The sequence below is a fragment of the Bombus fervidus genome, chromosome 7, assembly GCF_041682495.2.
Source record: "Bombus fervidus isolate BK054 chromosome 7, iyBomFerv1, whole genome shotgun sequence".
Lineage (NCBI taxonomy): Eukaryota > Metazoa > Arthropoda > Insecta > Hymenoptera > Apidae > Bombus > Bombus fervidus.
The window spans coordinates 11,404,609-11,432,016 of record NC_091523.1 but is presented as its reverse complement, the minus strand read 5'-3'; the positions used below and the strand labels follow the sequence as shown (position 1 = coordinate 11,432,016).

The 27,408-nt window shown below is 33.5% G+C and overlaps 7 protein-coding genes across 12 annotated transcripts in view; 2 read left to right on the top strand and 5 right to left on the bottom strand.

The window, feature by feature from the left end:
• Positions 1-17,259, bottom strand: part of Slh (sec1 family domain containing Slh) — a 114,105-nt gene extending 96,846 nt beyond the window's left edge. The window contains exon 1 of the mRNA XM_072007901.1: positions 17,250-17,259. The gene's annotated coding sequence lies outside the window, so the exon portion shown is untranslated. The remainder of the gene's footprint in view (positions 1-17,249) is intronic.
• Positions 1,749-2,926, bottom strand: LOC139989468 (mitochondrial fission process protein 1). Of its 2 annotated transcripts, XM_072007925.1 has the most exons (4): positions 2,796-2,917; positions 2,603-2,701; positions 2,382-2,509; positions 1,749-2,298 (listed from the first exon to the last, which is right to left on the bottom strand). In XM_072007925.1, the coding sequence occupies exons 2-4, from the start codon at positions 2,655-2,657 to the stop codon at positions 2,011-2,013; spliced, it is 471 nt and encodes a 156-aa protein (XP_071864026.1). In that variant the 5' UTR covers positions 2,658-2,701; positions 2,796-2,917; the 3' UTR covers positions 1,749-2,010. The 2 variants fall into 2 exon arrangements, with proteins under 2 accessions (XP_071864026.1, XP_071864025.1); XM_072007924.1 differs by having other exon boundaries at positions 2,603-2,926.
• Positions 3,239-5,052, top strand: Pig-l (phosphatidylinositol glycan anchor biosynthesis class L). Of its 2 annotated transcripts, none has more exons than XM_072007920.1 (5): positions 3,239-3,891; positions 3,961-4,042; positions 4,157-4,353; positions 4,422-4,556; positions 4,640-5,052. In XM_072007920.1, exons 1-5 carry the CDS (start codon positions 3,579-3,581, stop codon positions 4,714-4,716), a joined length of 804 nt encoding a protein of 267 aa, XP_071864021.1. In that variant the 5' UTR covers positions 3,239-3,578; the 3' UTR covers positions 4,717-5,052. The 2 variants fall into 2 exon arrangements, with proteins under 2 accessions (XP_071864021.1, XP_071864020.1); XM_072007919.1 differs by having other exon boundaries at positions 3,271-3,891; positions 4,422-4,552; positions 4,637-5,052.
• Positions 4,926-8,298, bottom strand: M6 (neuronal membrane glycoprotein M6). 2 transcript variants are annotated; one of them, XM_072007918.1, is made up of 5 exons: positions 7,874-8,298; positions 7,242-7,378; positions 6,973-7,155; positions 6,750-6,900; positions 4,926-6,660 (listed from the first exon to the last, which is right to left on the bottom strand). In XM_072007918.1, the coding sequence occupies exons 1-5, from the start codon at positions 7,875-7,877 to the stop codon at positions 6,344-6,346; spliced, it is 792 nt and encodes a 263-aa protein (XP_071864019.1). In that variant the 5' UTR covers positions 7,878-8,298; the 3' UTR covers positions 4,926-6,343. The 2 variants fall into 2 exon arrangements, with proteins under 2 accessions (XP_071864019.1, XP_071864018.1); XM_072007917.1 differs by lacking the exon at positions 7,874-8,298 and adding an exon at positions 7,523-7,840.
• On the bottom strand, positions 8,812-12,314 carry Sak (polo like kinase SAK). Of its 2 annotated transcripts, XM_072007893.1 has the most exons (11): positions 12,118-12,314; positions 11,954-12,049; positions 11,518-11,844; positions 11,335-11,427; positions 10,974-11,255; positions 10,368-10,907; positions 9,990-10,295; positions 9,861-9,924; positions 9,643-9,788; positions 9,390-9,569; positions 8,812-9,306 (listed from the first exon to the last, which is right to left on the bottom strand). In XM_072007893.1, the coding sequence occupies exons 1-11, from the start codon at positions 12,172-12,174 to the stop codon at positions 9,127-9,129; spliced, it is 2,271 nt and encodes a 756-aa protein (XP_071863994.1). In that variant the 5' UTR covers positions 12,175-12,314; the 3' UTR covers positions 8,812-9,126. The 2 variants fall into 2 exon arrangements, with proteins under 2 accessions (XP_071863994.1, XP_071863993.1); XM_072007892.1 differs by having other exon boundaries at positions 9,643-9,924.
• Tdrd3 (Tudor domain containing 3) lies at positions 12,441-16,185 on the bottom strand. 2 transcript variants are annotated; one of them, XM_072007894.1, is made up of 11 exons: positions 15,828-16,185; positions 15,634-15,718; positions 15,353-15,552; positions 15,108-15,255; positions 14,816-15,049; positions 14,616-14,746; positions 14,293-14,538; positions 13,568-14,213; positions 13,367-13,480; positions 13,187-13,286; positions 12,441-13,115 (listed from the first exon to the last, which is right to left on the bottom strand). In XM_072007894.1, the coding sequence occupies exons 1-11, from the start codon at positions 15,866-15,868 to the stop codon at positions 12,949-12,951; spliced, it is 2,112 nt and encodes a 703-aa protein (XP_071863995.1). In that variant the 5' UTR covers positions 15,869-16,185; the 3' UTR covers positions 12,441-12,948. The 2 variants fall into 2 exon arrangements, with proteins under 2 accessions (XP_071863995.1, XP_071863996.1); XM_072007895.1 differs by having other exon boundaries at positions 12,441-13,112.
• Positions 17,260-18,624: 1,365 nt separating the features above from the next.
• On the top strand, positions 18,625-27,088 carry Tsp74f (Tetraspanin 74F). The gene is made up of 7 exons (XM_072007923.1): positions 18,625-18,941; positions 24,602-24,697; positions 24,782-24,976; positions 25,076-25,246; positions 25,379-25,471; positions 26,180-26,320; positions 26,602-27,088. Exons 2-7 carry the CDS (start codon positions 24,620-24,622, stop codon positions 26,647-26,649), a joined length of 726 nt encoding a protein of 241 aa, XP_071864024.1. The 5' UTR covers positions 18,625-18,941; positions 24,602-24,619; the 3' UTR covers positions 26,650-27,088.
• Positions 27,089-27,408: the final 320 nt, after the last annotated feature.

Here is a 27,408-nt window from a genome sequence, read left to right as displayed (position 1 = left end):
CTTTTCACCAATTAATATGTTTTTGTACTCAGTTTTACAATTGTTCGTTTAAAACGAAATGTTTCGTGGCAAATGATTACACGAGTGAAGTTGTCAGCAATTCTATGATTTTAACGATTTAAAAAAAAATGTTATTAACACATCTTTTTTATTTCATCGTCGACTTTTATTAATTTTTCCACAATGCACTACCTCCTAATCGTGTAATTTGTCCGATTACCAACCGTCGATCGTACTTTAACATCAGAATTAAAATGCTTCCGTTTTTCTACATCCTGTTATTATTGTGCTGTAAATCTTACGACGAAGACATATATACGGAATTTCATAATCGCGAGAATCCCCGGGCGTTGGATTTTTTTGCACGTTTTATCCGCAACTCGACCAGCAGTAAATCGTATTGCGCCAACTTTTAAGAGGCAATAAAATGCTGTAATACGTAATAACTGTATGAGAATTAATTAGCGAGAAATTGATGCCTCTTCCCAAATCAGATTCTACTTAACCTCCAAATATTTCGCCTACAAGGCGTTTCAGTAGATTGAATGGAAGGATAGTTCATTTTACGAAAATGAGAAATTCACTGTAGTCCGTATGTGCTCGTGTTCCATACACAGAAAAAGGAAAACAAATGGAAAACATACAAAAGATATGGTAATTAGGCTGCAGATATTTATGCAAATTCGTATAATTAAAAAATGGAATTTAGGTAGGCAATTGTTTAGTTTCCTTGATATTATAACGAGTACCATATATTTTTATATTTTATATATTTTTCTATGTTATACGCAATCTGTGTATTTTGCACCTTCAAATTCCCCATAAATGCTTAAAAAACCACAGTCTAATGATAATCGAATAAAAACGAATCCCTTGCCGATTCGTACAACACATTACGATGTGTATCGTACTTGAAATCGTAGATACCTAGCAAGAACAAAATGTTCTATCCGTATTTGGCGCGTAGTTCGTCTTGAAAAATCACGAACTCAGTTCCGCGAACAAAGAAATACGATTAGTTTTTCTTGTCGGTTGACGTAGTGATTGTACCTGTGACGAAAAAATATATGTCACAGGTATGACAGGCTATTCGTTCCTATGCAATGTCGAGCCATTGTTCTGCGGCTAGCTCGTTTGACCCGACAAGACGATAAATGGGAAAATGAACGTGGCCTATGAGTTACGATTTTCCGTCTACGATAATTATTATTGATTTTTCAACGAATCTCCATCGTTTATTTAACTCTCGCGATCAAACGAGAGAAAATCATGAACTGATGTTTTAAATAAAAATATAAAAAAATACGAGGGTAATAGAAGAAGGAAAAGAAACATTTATGTAATATCTTTTAAATAGTCGTCCTTTTTTTCGACGAGTTTTATTATTTCATTATGAAACATATTTTCTATTATGTAAGGTACAATCGTTTCAAAATAAACAATATAATGTAATAATATGCGTTACTTATTGCGTTCGATTTAGACTTTTGAGCTTGATAAGCATGTTCAGTGCGTCTGACTATATATTGGACAATTCTACTTCGCGCGCTCTAGTTTGAAGTGATGGATACCGACATAAGTAACGTAAGTAATATATGATTAATAAAAAAGTTCCATGTATTAGCACAATATTAAAAAATTATAATATTTATATGCTCATTTATTATTCTTGTTGTAGATATTAATAGAAGAAAACCATCTTTGATCAAACTGGCATACACAAAAATGAAATGAGAGAAAATCAAAAATAACAATAACGCATTTTATTTTTTGTTTTTAACAAAGCATTCGGATTTGTTTTCGAATACATGTTCCAAAATATTGAATAATGCAATACAAAATTCAATCGTGTATAGTATAATAAAATAGATAACTTTCAGTAATATTATATTAGCATTTTTATGCTAGAGTAATGTATAAGCGGAAATGTTTTCGTTTCATTCGAAAACCGAATAAATCTAAGATCTATTCTCGAACAGCTCTGAATAATCATATATTATTAATTAATGGTCATTTTGGGTAATATCCTATCCACCTTCTGTATGTCACATTCATTGTTTCTTCTACTATATTATCTATAGGACGTATTATGAAAGGTATGGATGCTAAACCAATAATGGTTGGAATCCATTTGCTTTTTAAGAACACATTGTTACTTCTTTTTTGTACAAATTGAACAGCAGCGCAAACTCTGTTAATTGTCAAACCAGGCACAACTACAGATGCAAATGACTGCCACAATAAAGTATCTGTCATGGAAAGTACAGTATTTTTTGTTGCTTTTGGAGTTACATTATCCTGAAACATACAATTTATATTTATAGTAGTCTTATTAATATGTATAGTATGTCCAAATAATATTTTTCTTATGAATTGCTTACTTGATAAGCTTTAAAGCCATTGTTAATTGTGTCTGCAAGAACGTAGCCACTGGCTACAGCATAACTGAACCATACAATTGAATTTGGAACTATAGATCTAAAAGCTTCTCCAATTTCATTTGCATATCCTGGAAAGGGAGTCAAAAATGTCATTCATAATGTTTATGAATGAAAATAATAAGAAACTGTTTAAAAAAGCGACTACAATAGTCTTTCGTTACCCAAATATCTGATAGGTGTATCACGGTATAGATCCACTTCTTTTTTTATGTCCATGGTAGAAATTTTGTTTATTAAATTTTTAGATTACTAAATATAACCTAGTTTCATGCATCTGTAAAGTTACTCGATATAATAAATGACGCTCATTGGCGTAGTATCGATTTTTTCCAAAATATAAATTGCATAACTTACAAATAATTAGGCGCGCTTCTGTGAAATTACTTGAAGTAAATAATTATTTTCATACAATTACAGAATACATGATGAAAGATTATTGTCTTCTAAAGAGATTCGAGAGATCTATAGTCAAAATTTTAAATCTAGAGACTTTTATTTCTTGGTAACTCTGTTGTAATATCAACAATTTACCCGTGGTAAAGGATTCAAAATAATGTGAAGACAAAGTTTAACAAACAAATACAATTTGATTTGTACGTACAATTGTAAAAAAGAAATAAATTTATAAATTACAAGACGATTTAAAAATTAAACTTCTAGTAATGTTCTATTTCAAATACTACATGAATCCTTATAGAACGTAATCAATATTACCATAGACTTCAGTGTTGAGTGAATTTTTAATTTTATAAAAGACAACAATTAACGATATATAAAATAACTAAAACTTGAAATAATTATATCAAAATTCCTACACATTAATTACGTAATTGAACGTAGGTAAAAATAATTTGAATAAGTACTAAGGAATATCTAGATTTTTTATTTATAAGAGAAAATAATTTAACAAATAATAATAGTCTGAGGAGCAGAGTATATAAGCATTACAATAGTGAATTTGTATTAACGTACTGAAGTATGGCGCTCAATCCTATTATCTCGTATAACATAACCTTGCAAAGTCCTTTAAACAAAAGAAATGTTGTCTCTAATTCTACCGGAATAGTTTGCTCTTCCAGAAATATGACAGGACCGTAATATTCGTAAGTGAAAATAGTTCATATATCACCATTCAACATGGTAGATCTCAATTTAATTAGAGAATATCTTAGTATACAAATTAATGAAATAATTTGTTGGTGGTGGTTTTACATCAATGAAATTTCATGGCAGTTGCTAATAGCTGTTACTGCGTATTTTTGCGTTTGTATTTCTCTTTATTCAATCTTGAAGAAAGTTAACCATACAGCGTGGCAGCTTCCGGGTCCACCTGCCAGAATACTGTTAGTTACAGCTCATCCTGATGATGAGGTCATGTTTTTTGGTCCATTGGTGTACTGGGTTACAAGATCAAAGGCTACTAAGATTTTCCTCCTCTGTCTTAGCAATGGTACATTTATTAATCCCACATGAATTCATCATATTCTGGATGTTGAAAAATCTCTACATATCATTTTAGGTGGGGATAACAAGAGGAAAGAAGAATTATGGAAATGTGCAGAACTCTTAGGAATTCCAGAAGATAATGTAACTATAGTGATGTAAGAAATTGTTTCACCTATCTAATTTACAAAATAACTTCTTGGTAATTATTTGAATACAGTTCAATATTACCTTTTTAATCTTCTATCTTAGTTCAATAAATACATGTATAGGAGTACAGAGTTACCTGATGATCGAAATGTACAATGGCCAACAGAGGCAGTGGCAGAATATATTTTGCAACATGTAGAGATTTATAAAATCAATGCAGTTGTAACATTTGATAAACATGGGATAAGCAGACATAAGAATCACATTTCTTTATACTATGGCATAGCTGCATTATGCATAGAAAAAAAAGTACCATATTGTTAGTATTATTTATTGGTGTATTAAATTGACATTTAAAACATTTTAAATAATTGAATCTCTTTCCAGATTGTAAACTATATGTTTTAGAATCTGTGAATATAATTAGAAAGTATGTACAACTTTTAGATTTGCCAATTAGTTTGTTATCTGCTTCATATTGGTATTTAATAACATATGAACAAAAAAATAGTATAAAAGTAAGTGTGCAGTTAACATATATAATTTCTAGCAAAACTCTCATTTCTGTCATAGTTGCTAACATAAAGGAATTACCTTTACAGAAGGCTATGGCTGCACACAAGTCACAATATGTTTGGTTTCGAAAGTTGTACATGATATTTTCGCGTTATACATTCATTAATACCTTACAAGAAGTGTGTGCTCTTGATTTGGAATTGGATCTCCAGTTTGATGATGAATAATCTATATATATTAACTTATACTATTGTACAAATTGTAATTAATTGTACATATTGAAGAATTAAATTTATCTATTAATGTACATATAATAAAGACATTATACCATTCTCAAAGGAACTTCAAAAATATTTGTAAACATTGAACATACAGTTTGAGTAGAAAGTATTTTTTTATTCGATCTTACAGAAATATACAATTGTTTAGAAATAAGAATGTATCTCAAGAAATAAGAATGTATCTCAAGGAAAACAATAAACACATTTTTTATTATATGTAATTCGTGCATTAATTTCACTTATTTGATTATTCTATTGCAAATTTGTGTAGATAAAGTACAATCCTCAGTTTGATATGTTCTTATTACGTATATGTAATATACAGAATTTGTTTTCAACGTATTGCGCATTCAACAGAACTTTGAATTGCTATTAAAGAATTTGAGCAAGTACGAAATTATTGCAAGTTATACTTGCTATTCTAGATTTCCTATATATCCATTTTTAAAATCTGTCTCTTAGCGATAACGTACAATATATGTGATAATTTCTCATAATTTAAATCGTATTAGATTTGGCACAGTTAAGATTTGTGCATAAAGTATAATTAGAATTATCTTGATATTGTCTTTTTAACATTTAACATTTTTTACAGCATAATTTGATCTTTTATAAAATAGCAATAGATATGTGACATAAAACTGAACTATGCATGCTGGAAGAAATCATAATTATTAAGTTATAGATCTTTTAAGTATTTTTATCATTTACTAAATATAAGTAGAAAATTTAAAATATAATTATTTGACTCTTTCCTCCAATATAATTAAAATACTATACTAGTAATACATCATATCAGTAATTTTCTTATTTTATCCTAAAGAGGTACAAAAAAGCTGCACCTTTTATGTAAAAAAAATCTCCGTTAGAATGACATCAAATAGAACGTAATGATGCAGTCTGCATTTATAGTCTTACATAATATAAAGATAATATTAAATAAACTTGTAATATGAAACAATATATTAATGCGTAGTAGAAATTTGTGAGTACAAATTATAAGCATATATATGCATATCTTTGTATAGCAAATAGTTTAGAAAGAATACTCTCTGTGCGCTTATATTACTCGTATCTCGCACGTATATACAGTTTTGCTCAAAATAAACTATACTTTATCAACAAATATGTACGAAATATGGAATGTTCTCGTATGTCTTACACTGCATACATAGAAGTTCAACAAATAATCGAAGGAATTAATATTATGAAAGATGAAATCTTATTTATCTTAAAACATCACTTAACGAATTCATAACTTTAAAACAAAATAAATGCTTACAAGACAGTCGCAGAAAATGGACGGCATAAAGTGTTCCCGCAAGATCCTCGATCAGTAAACTACTACAACATTAATCAATTAGTAGAATACTGAATTTAGGTACATTAGGTTCAGAGAAGAATAACATCAAATTCATTATTAATTCTTGTAAAGTAGATGTCTTCAATGTTTCGTAAACAAGAATGTTGAAGTTATAGGGGGTTCATCGCGAAGATCTCGCGGGCTGTATCCTAGAATCTATCCTTGACACGATGGTGCGAGCTCAAAGTTCCCATACCGGGTTGAGGAGAATCTGGATCTCCTGGATCTTGCAGGTATTGAAGTTCTTGTAATTCTTGAAACTTCTCATGATCTCTAATATGTGCATAGTTAGCAGATAAACACATTAAATAATGTATGAGACTTAATACAACCAACATGGCAGCAACTGTTGCTAAAATAAACATGATCTCTGCTTTTTCAACAAAATCTTTACAAAATAATTTCACTTCTTGTGGTCCACATACTTTCATATCCTCTACTCTTGTATTATTTGGAAATATAAAACCTTCAAGAAATATAATATATGAAATTTTATCTACCCATAGTAATTAATTAATTAATTAATGCATTAAAAAAGAAATAAATTGTACTTACTAAATTGAGTGAAATCAATGCATTGATCAAGAGACTGAACACGAGGATTACTGCATAAACCCCAGAATATAGTAAAAATCCAAGCAATTATAACCAAAAATGCAAATATTAGGAGCCATCCTAATTGTAATATATAAGTAATTGTCATGAACTAAAAAATGTAAAGAATATTCTATTTATCTCATTCTGTGATATTATAACTAATAACATTAAAGTTACATACAACAGCACATGAGATACGTCCACCAACTCTGGACCTCCAGGCTCTATATACTTTATGTCTCGTAGCTCCAGTTGCAAGGCAACCAACACATAATATCATAAAACCTAAAGCTGCCATACTAGCACCAAGTGTTGCAAAAGTCAATTGAACAGGCTCTAGCCATCCAAGTCTTAAATGAAATACCTTAAATACATAATTATAAACAAACACATTAAATGTATAATGTATATAAAAAAGAACATTATAATAGGATTATAATGACAACTTACCTGATCCATCATTAAAGAGCCCAATGTAACACCTCTATACATTGTACCACAGAATATACCAACTCCTAAGCAACACATTATTGTTGCAATAAGAGTTGCATATGGTACTCTGGCCATACAATCATTGCATATACTCCCTATGAACGTTAAAAAGATAATTTATTAATGATTTGGTATATATAAATTAATGATATTGTCTCAAAAGTTATAAAACAGATTATTACTGATTTCTAAAGTTTATATACTAGCATACACGTAAGTTTATATTATAAAGAACTTACTACAAGATCGATCTTCATAATCAAGCATATGAAGACTTTTTTCGGAAAATCTATCTATACTAATATTACTATTAAACCGTCTACGTAACGGTAAACTATCACTTGCACCTTGATCGTTCCTCATCTTTAATTATAAATGACTCTAACATTCGTTTGAATGAAGTGTGAAGCGATGATTGAACGATGAATGAGTAATGTTTCCACATATATGTATGACAGATAAGATTATCATGTATCTCGTACGATTACCCGCGATATTGGATCGTTACTAGGAAAGGTTTCTATTCGAGGGAGAAGATCTTTTATCACTATCGTACATAAATAAACAATTGTTGTAAATTTGTTGCTTACCCATCTTTCGATTTTAATGTTGTTCAAGGTTAAGTTCGTTTTAGGTGGACACTGCCCGTTGTAGATTCTGAGACTACAATGCTAGAATTCTCTCAATTAATGTCGTAATTGGATGTCATTCTACTGTATTAGTGAACAACATCCTACACGTTTCTCGTAATTACACATCCGCACATTACACCATTTGTTAATAGAGATTCTACGGATTCTGACAGACTATTATTATTAATTGGCCCTTAGAATATTTCGAAAATATTTTCTTTTATTTTATTTGCCTCGTTTAGCAGAATAAATCAGGATATGTTAATATTGTGTAGTAATTATTGTGTTTTAAGTAAAATATATGTATTTTTGGAGAATATCATTTGTTTTTGAATAAGCCTTTAAAACAAACCAATATGGCGACAAAAGGAAAAGTGAATGGGATCGTTGTCCTCTCGATTATAGATTGTAGGGCACATAGTAAATCAAACATACTGTTCCTTTTTACTACAATCAACTATTATTCTAGTAATGAATTATAGCTGTAGTTTTTATTGACTTGGATACCTTTATTTTAAATTTGATTGAAAATTACATTTGATTTTATATTTTGTATATGATAGCATAAAAGATATTAAATCTTTTATTATAGAATCTTATATAATAAAATTCTGATATAAGTTTAGAAATATAGAAAAAAAATTAAGATGTATCTACCTCTTTATATTTAAAAAATCAACTACTTAAAAGATATTGTATATATGCTATGTAAATATAAAAAATACAATTTTGCTCTTATTATAAGAAAACTACTTTTCAAAGAGCGAGTTAAATAAGATATTCCAAGTTATTTTCTCTGAAATAAATGCAAACAAGGCTCCACTTTTTTTTTTTTAATTAAATGGGATAGGAAAGCTAAGGAGTAATTTGCTGGGGGAACAAAGAGGAGCTCTTCCTATTTTTTAAAATAAAAAGTTATATTAATATTATCATATATTAATATAATTTTCTATAAATATTAAATCATAAAAGTATTCTTCGTCACTATTTTTTAGACTATGTATATTTTATTTACCTGTTCCAAATGGAAAATATTATTTCGTTCGTTCCTGCAGTAGTCGCCCGAGAAAAATTTGTTGTATAGATATGTAATAGTTTAAAAAAAAGTCCGTGTCTGCACTAATTTGGGTAGAAATAGCTTAGAATATTTTATTTGGCCCACTCTCTATATTTTATACAAAACATTTTATATCTAAATGCACAGCTAAAAACTACCGGATGTTCTTACTCTTCGGTTGAGCAAAATATTTAATAACTCCAGGTAGGTGGCATAATTTTTCTTTAACAATATGTGGTACTTCTACGTTTTGTTGATAATTCTGATTATACTTTATAACCATACCATTATTACCTTTATAAATTATATCATTGCCATTGCTCTGAGCACTTACCTTAAAATAATAAATTTGATCAAATTATGTTATGTTATTTTATTGATTCTAATATTATTAATGTAATTTATAAATATACTTACAGTTAAAGTAGAACCATCTCTGTAATCAACATGAATATCTCCAGAAGATAATTTTGTCGCAGTACCTATACCTGGAATCGATACTTTACTAAAGCTATTACCAATATTTCGTATAGAATTCATTTTTCGTGACCGCGATGCTACCGTCGAAATAACAGAACTAGCATCAAAAGACGGCATCTACAATATTAATAATCATATATTTATGTATATCATATTTCATTAAAAAAATTATACGTATTTTGTTACTTACGACCGGTGCATTGTTCGTTGCTTGCGAAATATTCTCTTTTCCTTGTAAACAAGGAGAATCACTCAAAGCCGCATTAGGCTTACGTCCAATAAGAATAGGAAAGCAGGAATATCCTGTAGCTGTTTCTAAAGATGTTAAAGTAGACTCTATCAACAAACAACGTTGATAACATTCTGAATAATGTTCGTAATATGTATCTAAATGGGGTGGAAATTCACCCTCGACATAGGTGGAACCATCACTCCTTTCCATTATTTTTACGATACCGTCAACACGTTCAATCTATAACGATAAAAATCTTAATGTCTTCAATATTTACCTATAATTTATGATATTTATTTTCATACCTTTACTCCATCATAAAAGTGAATTTCACAATTTGGATGTGGTCCATTTTCCATAAACTGACATTTTGATCGTTCAGTATACATCGTTAATTTCGGAGTTTTTGCTTTTACAAGTTTTATGAAACGAGAGGCATATATGTACTTTTTGTGATGATGGGCAGGTAAATTTTCGTATGAATAAATGCTATCTGCCCCACGAGTCGGTAACGGGAGTGGTTGATTACTAATATTCGTTAATGATGTTGGTTTGTAGAGAATAATTCTTAAACCATCGCTCGATATTCGACACACTTCACTTATTTTTTCCTACAACAGAAAGGCAATTATATATATATTCACGTGAAAAATTTATTTGAACATTATTTTTTTAATACATACCATGCCATTTCTACGTTTAATAAACTCGACACAAACTTCGCCATTATCTAGAATAGTAAGAATTGCAGTTTTTGTCTTATGTCTCACAGGTTGCAATCTTTTAGAAGACAAAGGTGAGACTGATAATTTTCCACCGTTTTCTGTACTTTCAGAACAATTTTCAGCTTTTTCTCTTTTCCTATATTTATCATACTTGTGTTTGTCAATTTCTTGATATGCATTGGAACTCTTATAGAGCTCACATTGTGAGAAAATTTTACTTTGTGGTACTAATGGTATTCCAGTTAATACGGGATATTCTTTAGCGTGATAATCTACACAATTTGTTCTATGTGAATGCATTCTTACAACAGGCTCGGATGAAGGATCACTTTTCGCGCTAAACATAGGTCCAAGGGCACTAGATATAATGGGCGTTGATGATATTCTCTCTTCTGACCTACAACGCATCCTTGGCTTTCCATATGAAGACAATGTTCTTCCAACCCCTGAATCAACAATACCATCTCCCAATAATCTTTTGTTCATATTATTCTTTTCCTATTAATACAAATATCTATAATAAGCTGGTTGATTTTTTACATGATCTTTTTATTTATTACTTACATTGTATAATTTATTTTTTTTTATATTAGTGATAAATGGATGTTTCGGAATATCACGCAAGCGGATTCTATCTTTTGGATTCTTTTTTAATAACTTATCTATTAGGTCTTTAGCATTATCTGATAAATGAGCTGGCATGATATAATCAGCCATCACCACACGTGTTAAAGTGCTTTTAACAGCATCTGTATCAAATGGAGGTTTGCCAACTAATAGAGTATATAGCATGCATCCTAAGCTCCATACATCTGCTTCCAAACCATGTGATGACCTTGTTGCTATCTATAATAATACAAGCAATTAGTATTATATTCTAATTATTCTATATTCCTTACATATAATTACAAATTATTTGACAGACCTCAGGCGATATATAATTAGGAGTACCACACATAGTTAAGTGTTTCTCATCAGGCCTTGTTAATTGAGTAGCTAGACCAAAATCTGCTATTTTCTATAAATTAAGATTAAACTACTTTTAATGCATCCAGTTTAATTATTACATTCAAAGATCATATAATTTTAGTAAATAGGTCTTTTTTACCACTTGCATGTCCTTAGTCAGAAGCAAATTCGACAAAGACATATCTCTGTGAAGTATCTGGTATGAGTGTAAATATAATAATCCTTGCACTACTTGACTAATTATATGACCAGCTTGTGCTTCAGACAATGCACGAGAGCCTTGCATTTTAAGATAACGTTGAAGTTCTCCATTATGACATAATTCTAATACCAAATAAACATAATTAGCATCTTGGAAAACTGTGTACAGTTCAAGAATAGCTGGGTTCTTTAATTTTGAGTGAATTGCTATTTCTTGACCCACTCTATCCACCATCCCAGCAGCTTGCATCAATTTTTTGTCGATCTAAAATTATTTACAATAACTATTTAAATGTTTGTTTACAATAATTGTTTTAAATACATGTAAATTGATATGTGTGCGTATATTTAATTTAAAGGATTATTTAAATTACCATTTTTATTGCGACTTCTATACCACTGCGCAGGCATTTTGCTCTATATACACTAGCAAAACCTCCTTTCCCAAGTAAGTTTAATACTTCGTAGTCCTACGGTTAGAAATTACTAATTAGACGTTACAATAAAACATGTAAGCGGATAAATTCAAAAAGCTAACCTCTATTTGTTCACCAAAAACTCCCGATAGCGATGGCATTACCGGCCTTCGAGTCATAAATCCATATAATTGCTTCAATCACCACGGTCACTATATGGTAGTTTTCCTTACATACAATTTCTTCGAAATTAAATGTATTTAGTAAATATATCAATAAATTAGTAAATAGAAATAATATGGCGCGTTCGCCATATGTAAATTTTATATGGTTTCGAGCTCGGTAGATGGCGTTTTAAGAACATCTTAATTATTATTCGAAATGTTCATAAAATGATTAAATTATAATGAATTAAAGGTAGGTCAGTAATAAAAATATTAAAATCTGTTGTGAATTTAAATGTGTTTTCAATTTCCGTAACTATAATTCATTCTAAATAACTATAATTACAAATTAATTACAAATAATATACAGCACAATTTTTACATTATGCGGATTGTATTAGTGTTTTAGCGAAATTGGACGAAATATTGAAATGCTGCACAATCTTTTGATATTATCATATGATTATTCTACAATATAAATATTTTGATGTTTAGTTCTTATAATAAATAGCTTAGATTTACATTTTTAATTATTAGTTTCACTTTCACTGTGTAAGGAAATAATTCATACTATAATTGTACACTTATTACATCTTTCATTTATGAATTATTTGTGGCACAGGATTCGTTTACATCGCATTTTAATTGATTGACCTATGATTTAAACTACCATACATGACAAGTATGGACTATTCTTTTTCATGAGGTCAGTCTTTAAAAATAACATAACTACAATGAATAATTCAGCGATGTTTAGTACTTTTACGAAAAAAAAAGACTGACAATACATTAAAGTAAAGAATTATTTTGAGTATTCATAGGCATAGAATTCTGACATCGTTGCGCCGGTGGTTGATAAATGGGCTGCGTGCTTCTTTGCTGATTACGTTTTTTGTTATAAGCAGCTTTACTTGCAGGAACGACACCACTTCCACCTCTTCGAAATTCCATACCTGCTATAGAAACTTTTATATACCTTTATGTACCTTAAATATAAATAATCATCGTAAACAAATTATAAATTTACCAGTTATGTGATTTTGAGCTTGGTCGTATCGTAGCTGCCTATTACTGAATCTTTGATCTGATTGTTTTTGATCCAAAACATAATCTTGAACAACTTGATTCTAGAAGTACATAAAAGACATTTGTTATTTATATACGGTATTGAAGACACATGTTTAAGTATTACATATGTTTCGCATACATCATCTGTTATAGGTAAGCAATCCACTTGAAGCACTTCTTCATAATTTTCAAACCCTTTGAATTGAACAACACATGTCCTATCTGATACCCCAGTTACTTTTGCATTATAATACTATATTTTGAAAACATTAAATGAAATTAAATGTAAGTACTACTAGTAGTATAAGCTTTTAATGTGTAAATAATTATATTATCTTACCCTATTATCTTCCCAGTATTTAGCAAGACATTTATCACCTACGCGCCAAACCCAGGTACTTCCAACAGAAGGAACATTGGTATTTTGATTGTATTGGCTTTGTCTTCTTTGGCTATTGGATTCTACAATCCCCTTGCCACTAGAAGTCTCGTTTGGTTGAAATCTATTCAGTTGGTTTTTGTAATTTTTATCAGTTGTATTTGCAGGATAAGCTCTATGTGTTCCATCTTCTTGTGCTCGATTATGCTTAGCATAAGAATCATAAGACTGTTTATTCCTAGTATCTGTCTCATAGTGATTATAACTCCTGCCAGCACCAAAATGTTTGCCTTGTTGGTCTTGCGGAGCTTTATAATAATTATTACTATTCATAACGTTTGCCCCATCTGTACGTATTTGTACATTAGAATTTCGAGAATCATTTAATTGAGGTTTCTGATACGTTTTATGTAAATTATCTTGTTGAGAATAACTATGATTATCCTGATTTCGTTGAAACCTTGGTGGTTTATTTTGTTGAGAATGATTCCCGCCGTTATATTGCAAATATTGAGTAGTAGGACTATTAAAGTTTGATTTTTTGCTACCCTTATTTTCCTCTAGATGTCTTGGAGGAACTTGATACTCACGATTTCCTTTTTGAGATCTACATAAAGAAGACCTTTATCAGCGAATATGCTTATAATTTACACTATTGTAAAAATTTTACCCATGATAAAGCATACCTTCCACCTTTTCCACTTTGTGATTCATTACTTTTAAGTTCAATTTTGTCATAATTGTTTTCCGTATGTTGAGTATAACTATTCTGAGGTGGATTGGTTGGTTCCGTAGATTCAGATTGTAAAGGTAATTTATCTTCCAGAAAATCAAAAAGAGATATTTTTCCACTACTTGGTTTACCTTCTTCTACTTTTTTATCGAATCGTTTATTTCGTGGTTCACGCGATTCTCGTGGCTCTTTAAACGTACTAAAATAATTGAAATAGGATTGATAGTCAGAAAGTCGTAAAAACTAATATTTTATAATAAAAGAAAATAGATATACTTGTGTTTATCTGTTTTTTGCAAACTTTTCAAAGCTTTATCAACGTTATTTCGATTAACTTTTAAGGCATATTCTGCTTGTTCTATAGAAAAGCCTTGATCTATGATTCTTTGTACACTGTGATCTAGAAGCTATAAAACAATTACACGAGAGTAAAATTGTTTTAAATATTAATATTATGGATATTTCATAGAAATTACCTGCTTATTTCCTCCACCAAAAATTTTTTTGCTGCCTTGTTTAGCAGCTTCTGCTATAGCATCTTTACGTTGAGCTTCAAACTCTGTATTCTCTTTACTAGACTTTTCTTTTTCTGCTAAAGCTTTAAAGTTTTTGTCATGTTCAGAAACCTTTATAATTTTTTTCCCAAATGGTATCCACGGTGGTGGACCACCTTCTTCTGTAGATCTCATTCTCGTATGTAGTGCTAATTTCTGTTACAAAATATATTTCTTAGTTTCATGTATATTAGAATTGAATGATACAACATACTTTGTTCAGTTCCCATTTTTCTACAAGATTTGTTACTTTTCCCCCAAGTACTTGTGCTATGTTTGATGGCCTTAGCAAAATAATTCCATGAGACATTGCTACATTCCCACAACCAATTAGTATCTTTGTACCGGGAGGTGTATTTAAACTGCAATAATTAAATTCATCATATCAATTTTCTCACATAAATTATAAAAAGACAATTATTATTTATACATATAATTAATCAAGCAATGGTTTTATACCTTAAAAATGAAATATGTTCAACTTCTATAGCTTGAAAATTATTTTTACCATCAGTTAAAAAGAATTTTAACAAGCGTGGAGCTGCTCGAGATTCTTCATTGCTTTTAGGAGCAGCTACATTACGTACTTTTTGTATTTGTAATACAATATTACCCTGAACTATATCTCCTTGACCACTACCAATCTCTCTTAAATCAAGCTACACAATACATAAAAAGATTTAAAACATGCAAATAATTATTTGTTTTTAAGAGAAAGTTATATAAGGAGTTGTTCTTACATCTAATAATCGCTTGATAATTCTTTGTATATCAGTAACACTTTCAGAATCTCTTGCAGTATTGTACCCGTGATCTGTAATGTACCTAATCCAAACATTTATATATATCTGTACATTCAAATTTATAAAAATTTATTCGTGTGTTTAAACACCGACGTTCACAAACGACGAAATACGTCACTTTTTATACGTACCACCCCTTATCTTTCAACTTTTCCATAGTTTGCACCGTCATTTCGCTCTCTAGCCAGGTTTTTCAATGGAACGACCGTTTTGATTCGGCGACTTTCTCAGGTGAAATTTTATATACGTTACATGCGTACATTCGACTTGTACATAAACATGTGTCAGCTGACGTTTAAACCAATAAAGAACAAATTGTCGAAGTAGAAACAATTCCGATATTGAAATCAGCTACTTTTATAAATATACGGAATCGTTTATTATATATAATAATACCACTTTGCTTGTCCAAATAACGAACAAAAGGAACCGCGCCTATTAAACCTCGAATTCTTCGCCACCATCTTGAACATTTAGTGTACTGTGATTTTAAGATCGATATATCGGTACTGTGTTGCAATAGTTCAGTATCGATACATCGCTCGTTATTTGAACATGATGCTACTACAGGTATTATTGTCTAGCAATAAATGATATTTTTGGCATTTCATATGACATTTTATTGGATTTTCAAACTTTTAATACATGTGTAAAGTCTTAAATGACCATTTATTTACATGTCATTTAAAGATTATAAACAAATGTTACATTAATTTTTACATTTATCTAAAAATTTTTTAAGTAATGTTATTTTTATAAGGTAAGTACATATAGATTTAAAATCTTTTCCAAATGTAATATATAGTAGATTATGTAACGATATATAGCTACAAAGTAATTATACTTAAAACAGAATTAGAGTGAAACATAACCTCACACAGATTTTAGAAGAAATCGCGCAAAAGAGCTCAAGTAGATAAGTAGACTAATTGAATGTAACGCATCGTTATTTGAAAATGATGCTTGAACAAACGCGCGGAAAATGGGTCATGAATACACGTCGCACACGCCAAGTTCTAAAATCGAGTGTTGAGGAAAAGTAAGTGTAACATTTTTCGAATACATACTTGAAATTCCACGGATCATCGGCGATATTGAAATATTAAAATTCCATCATTAGTTTTTATAAAAATATTAAATAAGACAGTATAATATCATTAACCTTTAAATAACTTGATAAACTGTTTATTAATCTATTGAATTATAATTTTTTTTATAACCATTGTGTAAGTTTAAATAAAATTCAAAATATGATCCGAAATATGTGTGACCTCAAGTAAGACCATGCAAAATGTTTCACACAATTCGTAAATCAATTACGATCGATAAATTTTACAGAGATCACTACTACCAACAGACCTCACGGTGGCGAAGAATAAGAAAGACATCAATTTGAGCTGATGATTATTACTCGGGTGGAGTCTTGTTTGAACAAACGATGAAATTAGATCAGACAGGAACTAACTTCGGAGATGACGGAACGGTATAAACACGATTAAGAATATGACCCACTCATATTACCAATGCACCAACAAGAACTGAGTGTATACAACTCTATGATTATCATAGATTACCCATAAGAATTGTATAAATGCTTATCAAATAGAAATAAACGTTCCATTTTCGTTGTTCTTTATCTAGATTCATCGAGATATATCGAAAATACAATTATTGCTTTAAAAAATACATAAATTTAAAACTATTCGTTTAATTCTACATTTATATATTATAGAAGTGAGAGAAATTAACTATATACTACTGGATCAGGACTCCTAAGTGAAAAATAATTAAGACGTTAAAGGCGTGTTAGATCGAATATAAATAACACCATTACATCTTTTCACGAAGCTACCATTTATAACTTGGATAACGCATCGACTAAATTATTGGCATTACTTAGGAGTACAAACATAGAACGTTATCTGTCGTTTCGTATATTTCATGGAATTCTTAAGAGCAAAATAGTTTGTATGCATGTATACATATATATATACATTATATTTACGTATGTGCTCTTCACATCATGTATCCTACTATATCATGATAACAGACACAAACAATCATTTACAATTCTACGTATCAAAGAATCATAATACTATCCAGGAGTTCCATACGCAACAGTTTATTAAGGAGAATATTTTTTAATCACATGTACTTACAGCGAATGATCGTAAGAATTCGATCGAGTACAATACATTACGTCGTTCGATTGCGTGACGTACACCCGTCGTGTCGTTTTCATTCGTCAGCCATATCAAACCCATGGAGGACGACAATACACGGATGATTATCGAGCAAATGGAAATAAATTAAACCTACATTATATCTATAAACGCGGCATATAACAAACGATACATTCTCATTGAATTTCGTTTTTCATAGCTGATATAAGAGTTCCGTACGTACACCATGGCGATTATGTATTTACTTTACCTAACTACATATATACTTAGCATGCGACGCGATGCAAGAATACGAGATGTATCTCGTTGCCTCGTTGCATATATCTGACATGCTATGGTCGAAGACGCGGCCGTACGCGTACCTCGTACTCCACTTTCGGTAGCTCTGCCTTTGCCCCTCTCTCTTTCAAAGCGTGAATTTTCCGCGCGTTGGATCGCAAACAATGGATACACGCAGCATATACGTAAGTAGAGGCGAGGACTTATGCTGCACAGGTACGCACAGGTACGACGATGGGGACACGGTAAACGATCATTCGTGGTGGAAAAGGGAGATTCGACTAACGAAGAACAGAAACAGGACGAAACGTGCGAGAGAGTAAGAAAAAGGCGAAACGGAGAGGGAAATAATATGAAAGAGAGAGGGAAATAATCAGTGAGACTGAGCAACACGGTAAACGAGAGGAAGAGAGAGGGCAAAACAGAGAGGGAGAGAAAGAGAGAGAGAGAAAGAAGTCGTGTCGGTTTTACCATTTCAGTTTCACTCAGACCCGGTCTGAAATCGCGCGTGTCCACGCAGATAGTCGAGCCGCAGCTTCGTGCCTGAATTAAAAGCGACGATTTTTCACCCTGCAGCGCTTCGTCGTTACTATATCACTCAACGAAACCGTGGTATTAACAATAAGTGATTTTTGCATTCCGCTGTTATTGAAATAACATCCGACCGTGCTACGTGAAACGGTGTCACGTTTCATCGACGACAGAAATTGTTTATCTTTCGGTCGCTACCAATACCGGTGACGACGAAAGAGAGAGGCTGACATACGGTAAACATAAAATCATGTGAGTACATATATAATAATATTCCTCAATGACCTTTACCAACGTCAGTCATCAATTAATATTGATTATATGTATTTAATTTGAATTCCTATCGAGAAGAAATTATACTCGATGGCGTCAATCAGTTTTCAATCGTCAATTATCGTCCTCAGTTTGTTGGTTATAAAATTTGTTTGCCATTTCAATCGCATTATCCGTACGATCGTTCGTCGTAAATTCAGAAATTATAGAACTCAGCTTTTTCCTCCGATAGAAGCACAGTGCGGCGTCGATCCATTTCGACGATCGTGAACTAGTCAGGAAGTTCAATTACATTCGATTTAGCATATTCGAGCGATAATGCACGGATTAACTTGCGCCTCCACGAACACAAACTCCATGAAGTTACGATGGTCAGCGATGTTGCAAGTGGCGATGGTTCGAGCTACGATTGCGTTTCGTCATATCGCGCGAGTAATTTCGATTTCGAACGATCGGTCGTAGTGAACGACGCCTTCTCGCGGCGGCGCACGCGTCATACGTTCCTTTATAAATTCGTACGATAACAATCGTAGAAAACTGTAAGGCATTCACATCGCGTGCTAAAAGGCATTATCGTAAATGGCGTATCGTAGCGGTCAAGAACGTCCCAGCATCCATATTGTAACGAAGCGTGTTATTGCGAACGTTCGTTATATGCGCCGTTACGAGCCAAGAGAAGGAAAAAGCGGGCGGCATAATCGTAGACGCGCTCACGATGTTCGCGCGAGTTTCGGTGATCGTGCAACACTCCGCGGACCGTGTAAAACCCGGCGACCTCGGTTTCGACGTAACTTTCGACCGGTCGAAAGGAGAACCCTCCATTCGGCTTTTTCTTCGATCGTTCCACATTTCGTTTCCTAACCATAGACCCTCGTTTTCTTTCCAGGTCAGATGTCATATCACATATTGTGTCATATTTCTCCATATTTCTCATTCTCGTGCGTATTTGGTTACAATTCGGTTCGATTCCGTATTTAAGTTCTTTAATACCACTCGACTTGATGTTAATCGAAATGAAAGATGCGTCAAATTACTGAACACTGACATCAGAATTTCATAACAAATAGCTGAGAATTATTCGAATACTGGGAATTCCTAGCCCGTGACATTGTGAAGAACGAGCTCGATCGCGAGAAATGCATTTTTTACAATTTTCTCGTCGTTAACTTAACCTTCGAACTAATTCATTGAAACGCTTCAACGTTTCACCGTTCTGCATACGTTTTATTGTTGCCATGCGTTTTCCACATAAATCGTTTTTAATGTCTTTTGGAGAAAACGATTCACGACGAGAAACTCGACAGCCCTATGCGTCAATGGCACAAGTATATGCATGATGTCAATTCGAATGTGTTTGTTTTCGTTTTACGTTTATGAATCATACGATGATCATTTAACATAGGAACGCTGCAATCGGAATGTTACACAGTTGTGCTTTTTAAACAATCAACTCACGATTTTCTAATCATTACTACGAGTAATTAATTTATCGTTATTAGTACACTGTGAAGCCAGTTCATATATTTAGATCGGTTCTTAAGCCTTAAAGAATTTATCAATCCTTTCGGCACATAATAATTTTGTTTATTAAAAATAAATTACTTAGTTCTTCGTAGGCAATTTTTTTTTTAATATTCTACGCTTCCAGGAAATTAAAAAATATTCTGCAATATTTATCAACATCTCTACTATATTACACAATTATTCACCGACTCAAATGTTCGATACTTTTTTCGATAAAAATAATAATTCTCTTCGAAGAAGATTAAGGGTAGATTCCGCTTATTTGCTCTCAGAGGGTTAATTTTTAATACCGAAACTATAAATACTCGTGGCTAAGGGATGACCTGGTTCGCAGGTTAAATTCAAACGATCGTAATCGTTTGGGGAACTCGTGTCGTTCGTAGAAAGGGAAAAACGCGTTATTACTCGATGCCAAGGGAGACAAGAGTTCGAAGGAAGTGTGATCGATACGCGTCTAAGTCATTTGAACGGTCGCAATTACGACGCACAGAGGCAACTACAACGCCCTAATTAAGTTAGTACCGCCTTGATGACCGGTTGCCCATTATCCCTCTAGGACGAGGAAGGAAGAAGCGTCCCGATGACGTCATTCGTCTCTTCAGTTGCTCTGTTATTTTTACGTTTTACAGTAGTCGTGGATTACTTAATGCGAGGGGGACGCCACTTTCTCTCTCGTATAACGTGTCTTTGAGGCAGTATGTCGATGCGTGACCAAGCCTACTCTCAAGAGTACTACCACTACAGCATGTTGCAAAACCGGTGTTGACCCTCCAGCGTACGATATCGTTGCACTTATGCCGTTACATAACGTTTACGCGTTTAAGGCGATTTTTAATCGTTCAGCGAGTTAGACGCTGTTGCGTCAGTTTCAAGTAAATTCAGTAAGCTGTTTTAATTTGACGCGATTTAAACGGATCGTTGAGATAACGAGAAGGTTGGAACGTTAAAATTTTAAGTAGCCTTCCACGAACGGTTCGTGTTTTGTGACATCGGTCGCTAAAACGTTGAAATGTTCGACCACGATAACTGAGGATTATTGATAAAGGAGCAAGTTTACACGCGATATGACGTAAGAGAATTATTTCTCCCCTCCCCTTTTTTTGCGTGACGAGAAACGTGCATTAATTATGATGTAACTGTAAATAAATCAAGGGTAACGAACAGCATACACACGACAATTAAATATACGACCTTAATTTATCCCCAACACAGAAACGTGAAATAACGCGGTTTCCATGCTCCAGGTGTAAGTTCGCTTTTATTATCCTTGATGAACAATAGCCGAGACGCCATCGAGGACTATTGCAGAGGATCTCTTTATTATCGTCCCGATCTTTTGAATCGAGTTCTAAAGCGAATGTTGTTTGCCGATCGACTGGTTTTCGTCGGCATAATACTCGAGTGAATCGTGGATGAATTATATGATGGATTAAATATCAGCATCCGAAACCAGAAATTCTAGTCGCATAAGCTTACAATGCTAAAATGCCTGGTTACGATGGAAATACCAGATTGATGCAATGAAAAATAAAAAAACGATAGAAGTAGTAATAATCCGGTAGATCGAATCGCGGCCGTAGAACGCTTGGTAAATAACAGCGGCACAGTTTTCCCGATAAGGATTGTGTAAGGAAGCTAATGTATATAATTACAAGGCGGAAATCGATATATTTGCGCGTACGGATGTGCTAGGAAACTGTCGTTCCACGTATAAATAACGCTGTTCTTTTTTCTATTAAACCGTTTCTGAACTAGTTTCCCCTATCTAGGTCAAATTCGTCGAGGAAAATTGTTCGAGATTACGTGCGATGATAACTGAATAACCTCTGTGATCAGTTAAGACTTCAATTCCTTCAGATCGAGGATTTCTCCATATTACACGCGTTTGAAAAGACGCGATAAGAATCGTAGAGAAAAGAGAATATTACAGATTATGATATTCATGCTTGAAATAAAATACTAATGCTATCTTAACCCTCTATAACGCTTTATAATTCAAAGGATATTTGCGTAGATTCAAGCTATCCTTTTATTGCAATTAGTACTACTTTCTAGATATCGTATTAACACTTTCGCTTTCATTTATTTGACTCTACCCGACGTTTCGTGCCTCTATATTACACACACGTTAAAAAACGTTAAACGTGTAATTTATTAAAATATGTACGTTGCTTCGTTACGTTATTAATAGCAAACGATAATTGTGAATTTACTTAAATAAATTTAAAATTATCCGAACGATCGTGAAAGTGTTAAGATAAAAAAAACTCCAACTAATTATAATTCTCTTCATAAATGAGCAAAAATCCGGTTTGTAACGGCTTAAGAGTAACGTACTGCGGCACACCATTCTCTGAAATGCATACCTCGAATACAATAGATCCCTGATACGCTTTCAAACAATATGCAATACAAGGTAGCATAGCACCAAGCTACCTTTGTAAATACTATTCGTGTGATGATAAACATAACAACGTATTAACCACCGCCACCGGTTCGAAACGACCTAGTTCCGTTGGCCTCAAGAGGAGTCGTCGGTATGCCCTCATCTACGAGAAGGTCATCGTTTATTGTCACCGTATCGAGCAGGTGCAAAACGACCGATGGTGTAAGACCTACGTTGATGTGTTTCCGAACGGATGACCGGGAGAGCTCGATGATCACGACATGCAAAACGGATCGATCGCGATCTTTTACGTTACATGAAAGAGATCCATGAGCTAGTTACGAGCAATGGCAGGCGTGTATAATTCACGGTGGTGATTCACGTAACAATCGAGCAGGGTTTTACTCATCGCATCGATGACGATCTTGAAAACGTGAGTCGTCTGGCAGTTAAGAACGCATTTACGCGGTCTACCATACACGAGGCTATTAGGCAGTCGAGATACTATGATATATCTATAGATCATAAACTACAGATTATTGTTCTTGGGCAATTTATTCAATAATGTTCTACTATAAATCAAGAGAAATACGATACGCAATTTAAGGAGATATTTCAAGAGTTGATGGTTCAAGGAAGTAAATTTTGTATGGCGTATAAATAATAGACTATACACAAGTAATTACAAATTTAATAATGTAGGTAGAAGTTACAAAATGTTTAACAAGTATCTTAATGCTTATGGCTGGCAGTATTACATAATTGCAGTTGTTGGTTGTGAAACTTTTGGATTACGTCATTTTTGTTTAAGATTTGCAATTAGGATATAGAGTAAGTTTGCGATAATACGTTGAAACAAATAACTTACGCCTGAAAGTCATTCGAGAGTTTAATCAGATGGACACGTGAATATTATTGCGTTTTTTGATATTTCTTTTTCTGAGAAATCGTGATGCATCGATGTCTCGACTTATATATAAGCAAAGTTCAGAGGTCGTGTAATAAACGTTTGATGGACACGTGTTTGGAACGCAGACGTATTGATTTGAGTGATTTCACCAAAACAGCCCCATCTGCGTATTACTCGAGAATTCAGACGCAGCTTCAAACGCGTCTCCGATCTGAGAAATCCAGAATTTTCTGCCTCGCTGATTGAGATTGAAGGAGATTTGGAAGCCGATCGACATTCCAAATTAAAGGTGACGAGACGGTGGCGTAATCATGATTAATTGTTAGCAAGAATGTGGGTCGACGGGAAGAAAAAATTGAGAGCGATCACGAGATTTATGAAATCATGAAAGAGTTTTCTGCATACCGTGACATCAGCGCGGAAACAATTACTAAATCGTTCAGGCGAAGTCTGACCGCGTCTTAAAGAATTACAATGACTAAAGATTACGCGATCGTTTGATCCTTATACGGATGTGGAACCACCGTTGCACTTGCAAAACAGAGTCTCAAGGCTTTCTAGGTATCGACTAGAGAGTTCGCATTAATGTAATTTTAAAACGTTCGTCTAGTCATAAATCAGACGATAAATTAATAAATTCGTGTTTACATTCCAGGCGAATCGCATTCGAGTAACATGTGAGTAACATCGATGGAAAACAATTTTGACGACTCATGTTTACAATTTACAACCTCTACGACTCGTTGTATTTAGTTTAGAACGTAACATTCACAGTCTGACATCATTTTCTGCATTCGTATTTACTTTTCTCATTTGCAGATCGAGACACAAGGAAAAATGGGATACGGAACAGAAATGGACAGCTGCGGTCGCTGTATGAAATATTCCTTGTTCATCGTGAACTTCGTGATCTTCGTAAGCATCAGATATATGTAAACTATCACAATGATGTTTAAAGCGTCTTCTATTTTAAGTAACAAAGTATAAACAATGTTTTAGATCGGTGGCCTCGTGATAGCTGGATTAGCGACGTGGGCTCTGTTGGATAAAGTATCATGGATAGGTGAACTAGTAGGGAACGATTTGCTAACAGGCGCTATTTACGTTCTACTGGCCGGTGGCATCGTCGTCGCTATAGTATCGTTCTTTGGTTGTATCGGTGCATCCCGAGAAGTAAAATGCATGCTTCTCACGGTAAATCTTGTGCTCTTTCTTTTCGCTCTGACTCAGTCTTCGATCTTAGAAGAAACCTACCGATTAAATTATATAACGTACAAAAAAAAATTATTCCAGTATTTCATCATCGTGTTTCTTCTGTTCGTGACCATGTTAATTGGCGGAGTGCTCGCGTATGTGTTCCGTGAAAAACTTGTGAACACACTCGAGAGGGAAATGTCGAGTTCGATGAGAACTTACGATTCTCATAAAGTAGTGAGAGAGGCCTGGGACACGACGCAGTCGACGGTAAGCGCGAAATAAGAAACACTTGATACGCAACAAATTTCATGCGGATAATTATTTCGAACATCGTGCAAGATATCACGTTTGACTTGGAATAATATTTCTTTTTCTTTTCCCTGTTCCTGTGATTTTTAGCTCCATTGCTGTGGAGTAAATGGCTGGAGGGATTGGGGAAATCTGGGACTCAACGTACCGCAGAGTTGCTGTCGCGAGATTCAACCTGGCCAGGTAAAGATTAATTTTCTTAACGAGCTCGCCTTTGCAGACGAAATAGCCGTCAGCGAATTCGTGCATACGTAATCGTAATAATTAGTGATTTACGTGGCGTGCGAGTCGTTATGCAGTCTAGCGTTATTACCTTGATGAGATACAATGATATTCTGAGAACCGAGAAAGAAAAAGGGGATCTCTGTTGCGTTTTAGTGCGATTGCTTTCGATTTGTATTTGTTTGCATAATTCATGACCGAATGGTTTACAAACAACGGTCTTTACGCTTCAGATTTGCTTCCAGATATACGTACTACAACGTATTTGTTCGTTATTTAAAGAGAAAATAGAAATGGACGCAAAGAAAGTTTGCTTTTACTTCTGGTTTTTATTTATACCATGAAAATTAGCGAGAAATACCAACAGCCGATTTGGTAGACATCTACTATAGTACCGACCAACGATAAGAACCCGACGATTCGGAATTCCAGTTCATAGCATTTGCAATTCGAGATGGCCTGTTAGGAAAGTCCGGTTCGGATAGTTCTCCACGGAATTTCGAAACGGTTACGACCTATCGATTACAGTTCAGAAATGCATTCATCCTGTGGTAATCTGTTAATCGGGACTCGAGTTCGCCGCATCGCCTCTCACGCTTTCACCCGGTCCGATCGACTTTCTCAAGCCGAATTGTTTCTCATGGAGACCCGATCGATCTTCTGTTGCAGCGATTCAACTGCAACGCTGGAGCAGACACGGTGAATCCTTCGAATGCCTATCTCGTCGGTTGCATCAATGGAACGCAGATTTACATGCAGAAGCACGCGACAATCATGGGTGGCGCCGGTATTGCAGTCGCGTGCCTGATGGTAGGACTTTCTCTGTTTCATTTGCATTTTAATCGGTTCCAACACCAGCCAGAATCCATTAAGAAATACGTTTCCATCGGGTATTGCCGATGCGCGAGCTTTTCCTTTTTACTCACTTTCGACTGTTGCGATAATTCTGACATTAACGCAACGTCAAGCGTCTCTAATTAAATTGCTTGAGAATTACACGCGTAGAAAACATTAGAGAAACTTTCGATGCACAGATATATGATTCTTTTCGCGATGTCCAATGTTATTATTAATGTTTCTCTTTTCTACAGTTCTTTGGCATGGTATTCTCGTGCATTCTCTTCAAGATGATAGAATGACGAGAGAGTGATGTGCTTTAAAAGACAACTTCGTTTTTCATGACAAGCTAACGAAGAGAAAGAAGTGGATGTCAGCCGTCCTCGAGCGACTCATGAATTCATAATCAACGTCATCGTCATTGAGTGTACCTAAGCTGAAGTACGAGAATCAAAATGCATCTTCACGCGCATCTTTCCAATGTACAGTTCTCACCGTTGTTTCGTTTCTTCTTTCCTTTTCCTTTCCTTCATTTCTTTATTCTTTTGTTACATTTAGTATTATACTCGATGTACCTTTGTTTTACGATTGTTCTTTTGTAATCTTTAAGAATACGCCAAGTGTTCTAAGTTTAATATTATACATAGTGTACTGTATAAATATAATTCGTATGGTAAAATGCACTATGTTCCTTACACGCGTAATAAATATAAAACCTGTACAAACGTTCATTAAAACCAATTTGAATTTCAATTATTCTATTGCTATTCTTGCGAAACGAATCGTGGTGACATTCCTGGTTTATAAATCGATTGATTGACGAGATACTGTACGAGAATACTTCCGTTCGAATAACAAGAAGTTCGTCAAATTTTGCCAGAGATATCCAATCGCGTTCTTTAATTCGGTTAGCGGAATGTACATGCGTCAGAACGTTTCCCCGTTGCAAATCCTATTCAGGCAACCCCCTTCGTATTCCCCATATCCTGTCTATCCAACGATAAAACATACAGACACGAAATGGTTCAAAGGGCAAAGGATTTGTCACGAACTTTTCACGG

Coding starts and splice junctions, on each gene's coding strand:
- Sak (XM_072007892.1), bottom strand. CDS start 12,174: ATGACTCGAAGGCCGGTAATGCCATCGCTATCGGGAGTTTTTGGTGAA. Junction 11,845..11,953: donor TAGAAGTCGCAATAAAAATG/GTAATTTAAATA, acceptor AAATAATTTTAG/ATCGACAAAAAATTGATGCA. Junction 11,256..11,334: donor CTAATTATATATCGCCTGAG/GTCTGTCAAATA, acceptor GTATTATTATAG/ATAGCAACAAGGTCATCACA.
- Pig-l (XM_072007919.1), top strand. CDS start 3,579: ATGGTAGATCTCAATTTAATTAGAGAATATCTTAGTATACAAATTAAT. Junction 3,892..3,960: donor CCTCCTCTGTCTTAGCAATG/GTACATTTATTA, acceptor ATATCATTTTAG/GTGGGGATAACAAGAGGAAA. Junction 4,553..4,636: donor AACAAAAAAATAGTATAAAA/GTAAGTGTGCAG, acceptor TTACCTTTACAG/AAGGCTATGGCTGCACACAA.
- Tsp74f (XM_072007923.1), top strand. CDS start 24,620: ATGGGATACGGAACAGAAATGGACAGCTGCGGTCGCTGTATGAAATAT. Junction 24,977..25,075: donor TAAAATGCATGCTTCTCACG/GTAAATCTTGTG, acceptor AAATTATTCCAG/TATTTCATCATCGTGTTTCT. Junction 26,321..26,601: donor TTGCAGTCGCGTGCCTGATG/GTAGGACTTTCT, acceptor TCTTTTCTACAG/TTCTTTGGCATGGTATTCTC.
- M6 (XM_072007917.1), bottom strand. CDS start 7,646: ATGAGGAACGATCAAGGTGCAAGTGATAGTTTACCGTTACGTAGACGG. Junction 7,379..7,522: donor TTATGAAGATCGATCTTGTA/GTAAGTTCTTTA, acceptor TAACGTTCATAG/GGAGTATATGCAATGATTGT. Junction 7,156..7,241: donor GCTCTTTAATGATGGATCAG/GTAAGTTGTCAT, acceptor TATGTATTTAAG/GTATTTCATTTAAGACTTGG.
- Tdrd3 (XM_072007894.1), bottom strand. CDS start 15,868: ATGACGGTGCAAACTATGGAAAAGTTGAAAGATAAGGGGTG. Junction 14,747..14,815: donor TTGGTGGAGGAAATAAGCAG/GTAATTTCTATG, acceptor ATTGTTTTATAG/CTTCTAGATCACAGTGTACA. Junction 13,481..13,567: donor AATACTGGGAAGATAATAGG/GTAAGATAATAT, acceptor TTCAAAATATAG/TATTATAATGCAAAAGTAAC.
- LOC139989468 (XM_072007924.1), bottom strand. CDS start 2,657: ATGGACATAAAAAAAGAAGTGGATCTATACCGTGATACACCTATCAGA. Junction 2,510..2,602: donor TACACCTATCAGATATTTGG/GTAACGAAAGAC, acceptor CTCCCTTTCCAG/GATATGCAAATGAAATTGGA. Junction 2,299..2,381: donor ATGGCTTTAAAGCTTATCAA/GTAAGCAATTCA, acceptor TGTATGTTTCAG/GATAATGTAACTCCAAAAGC.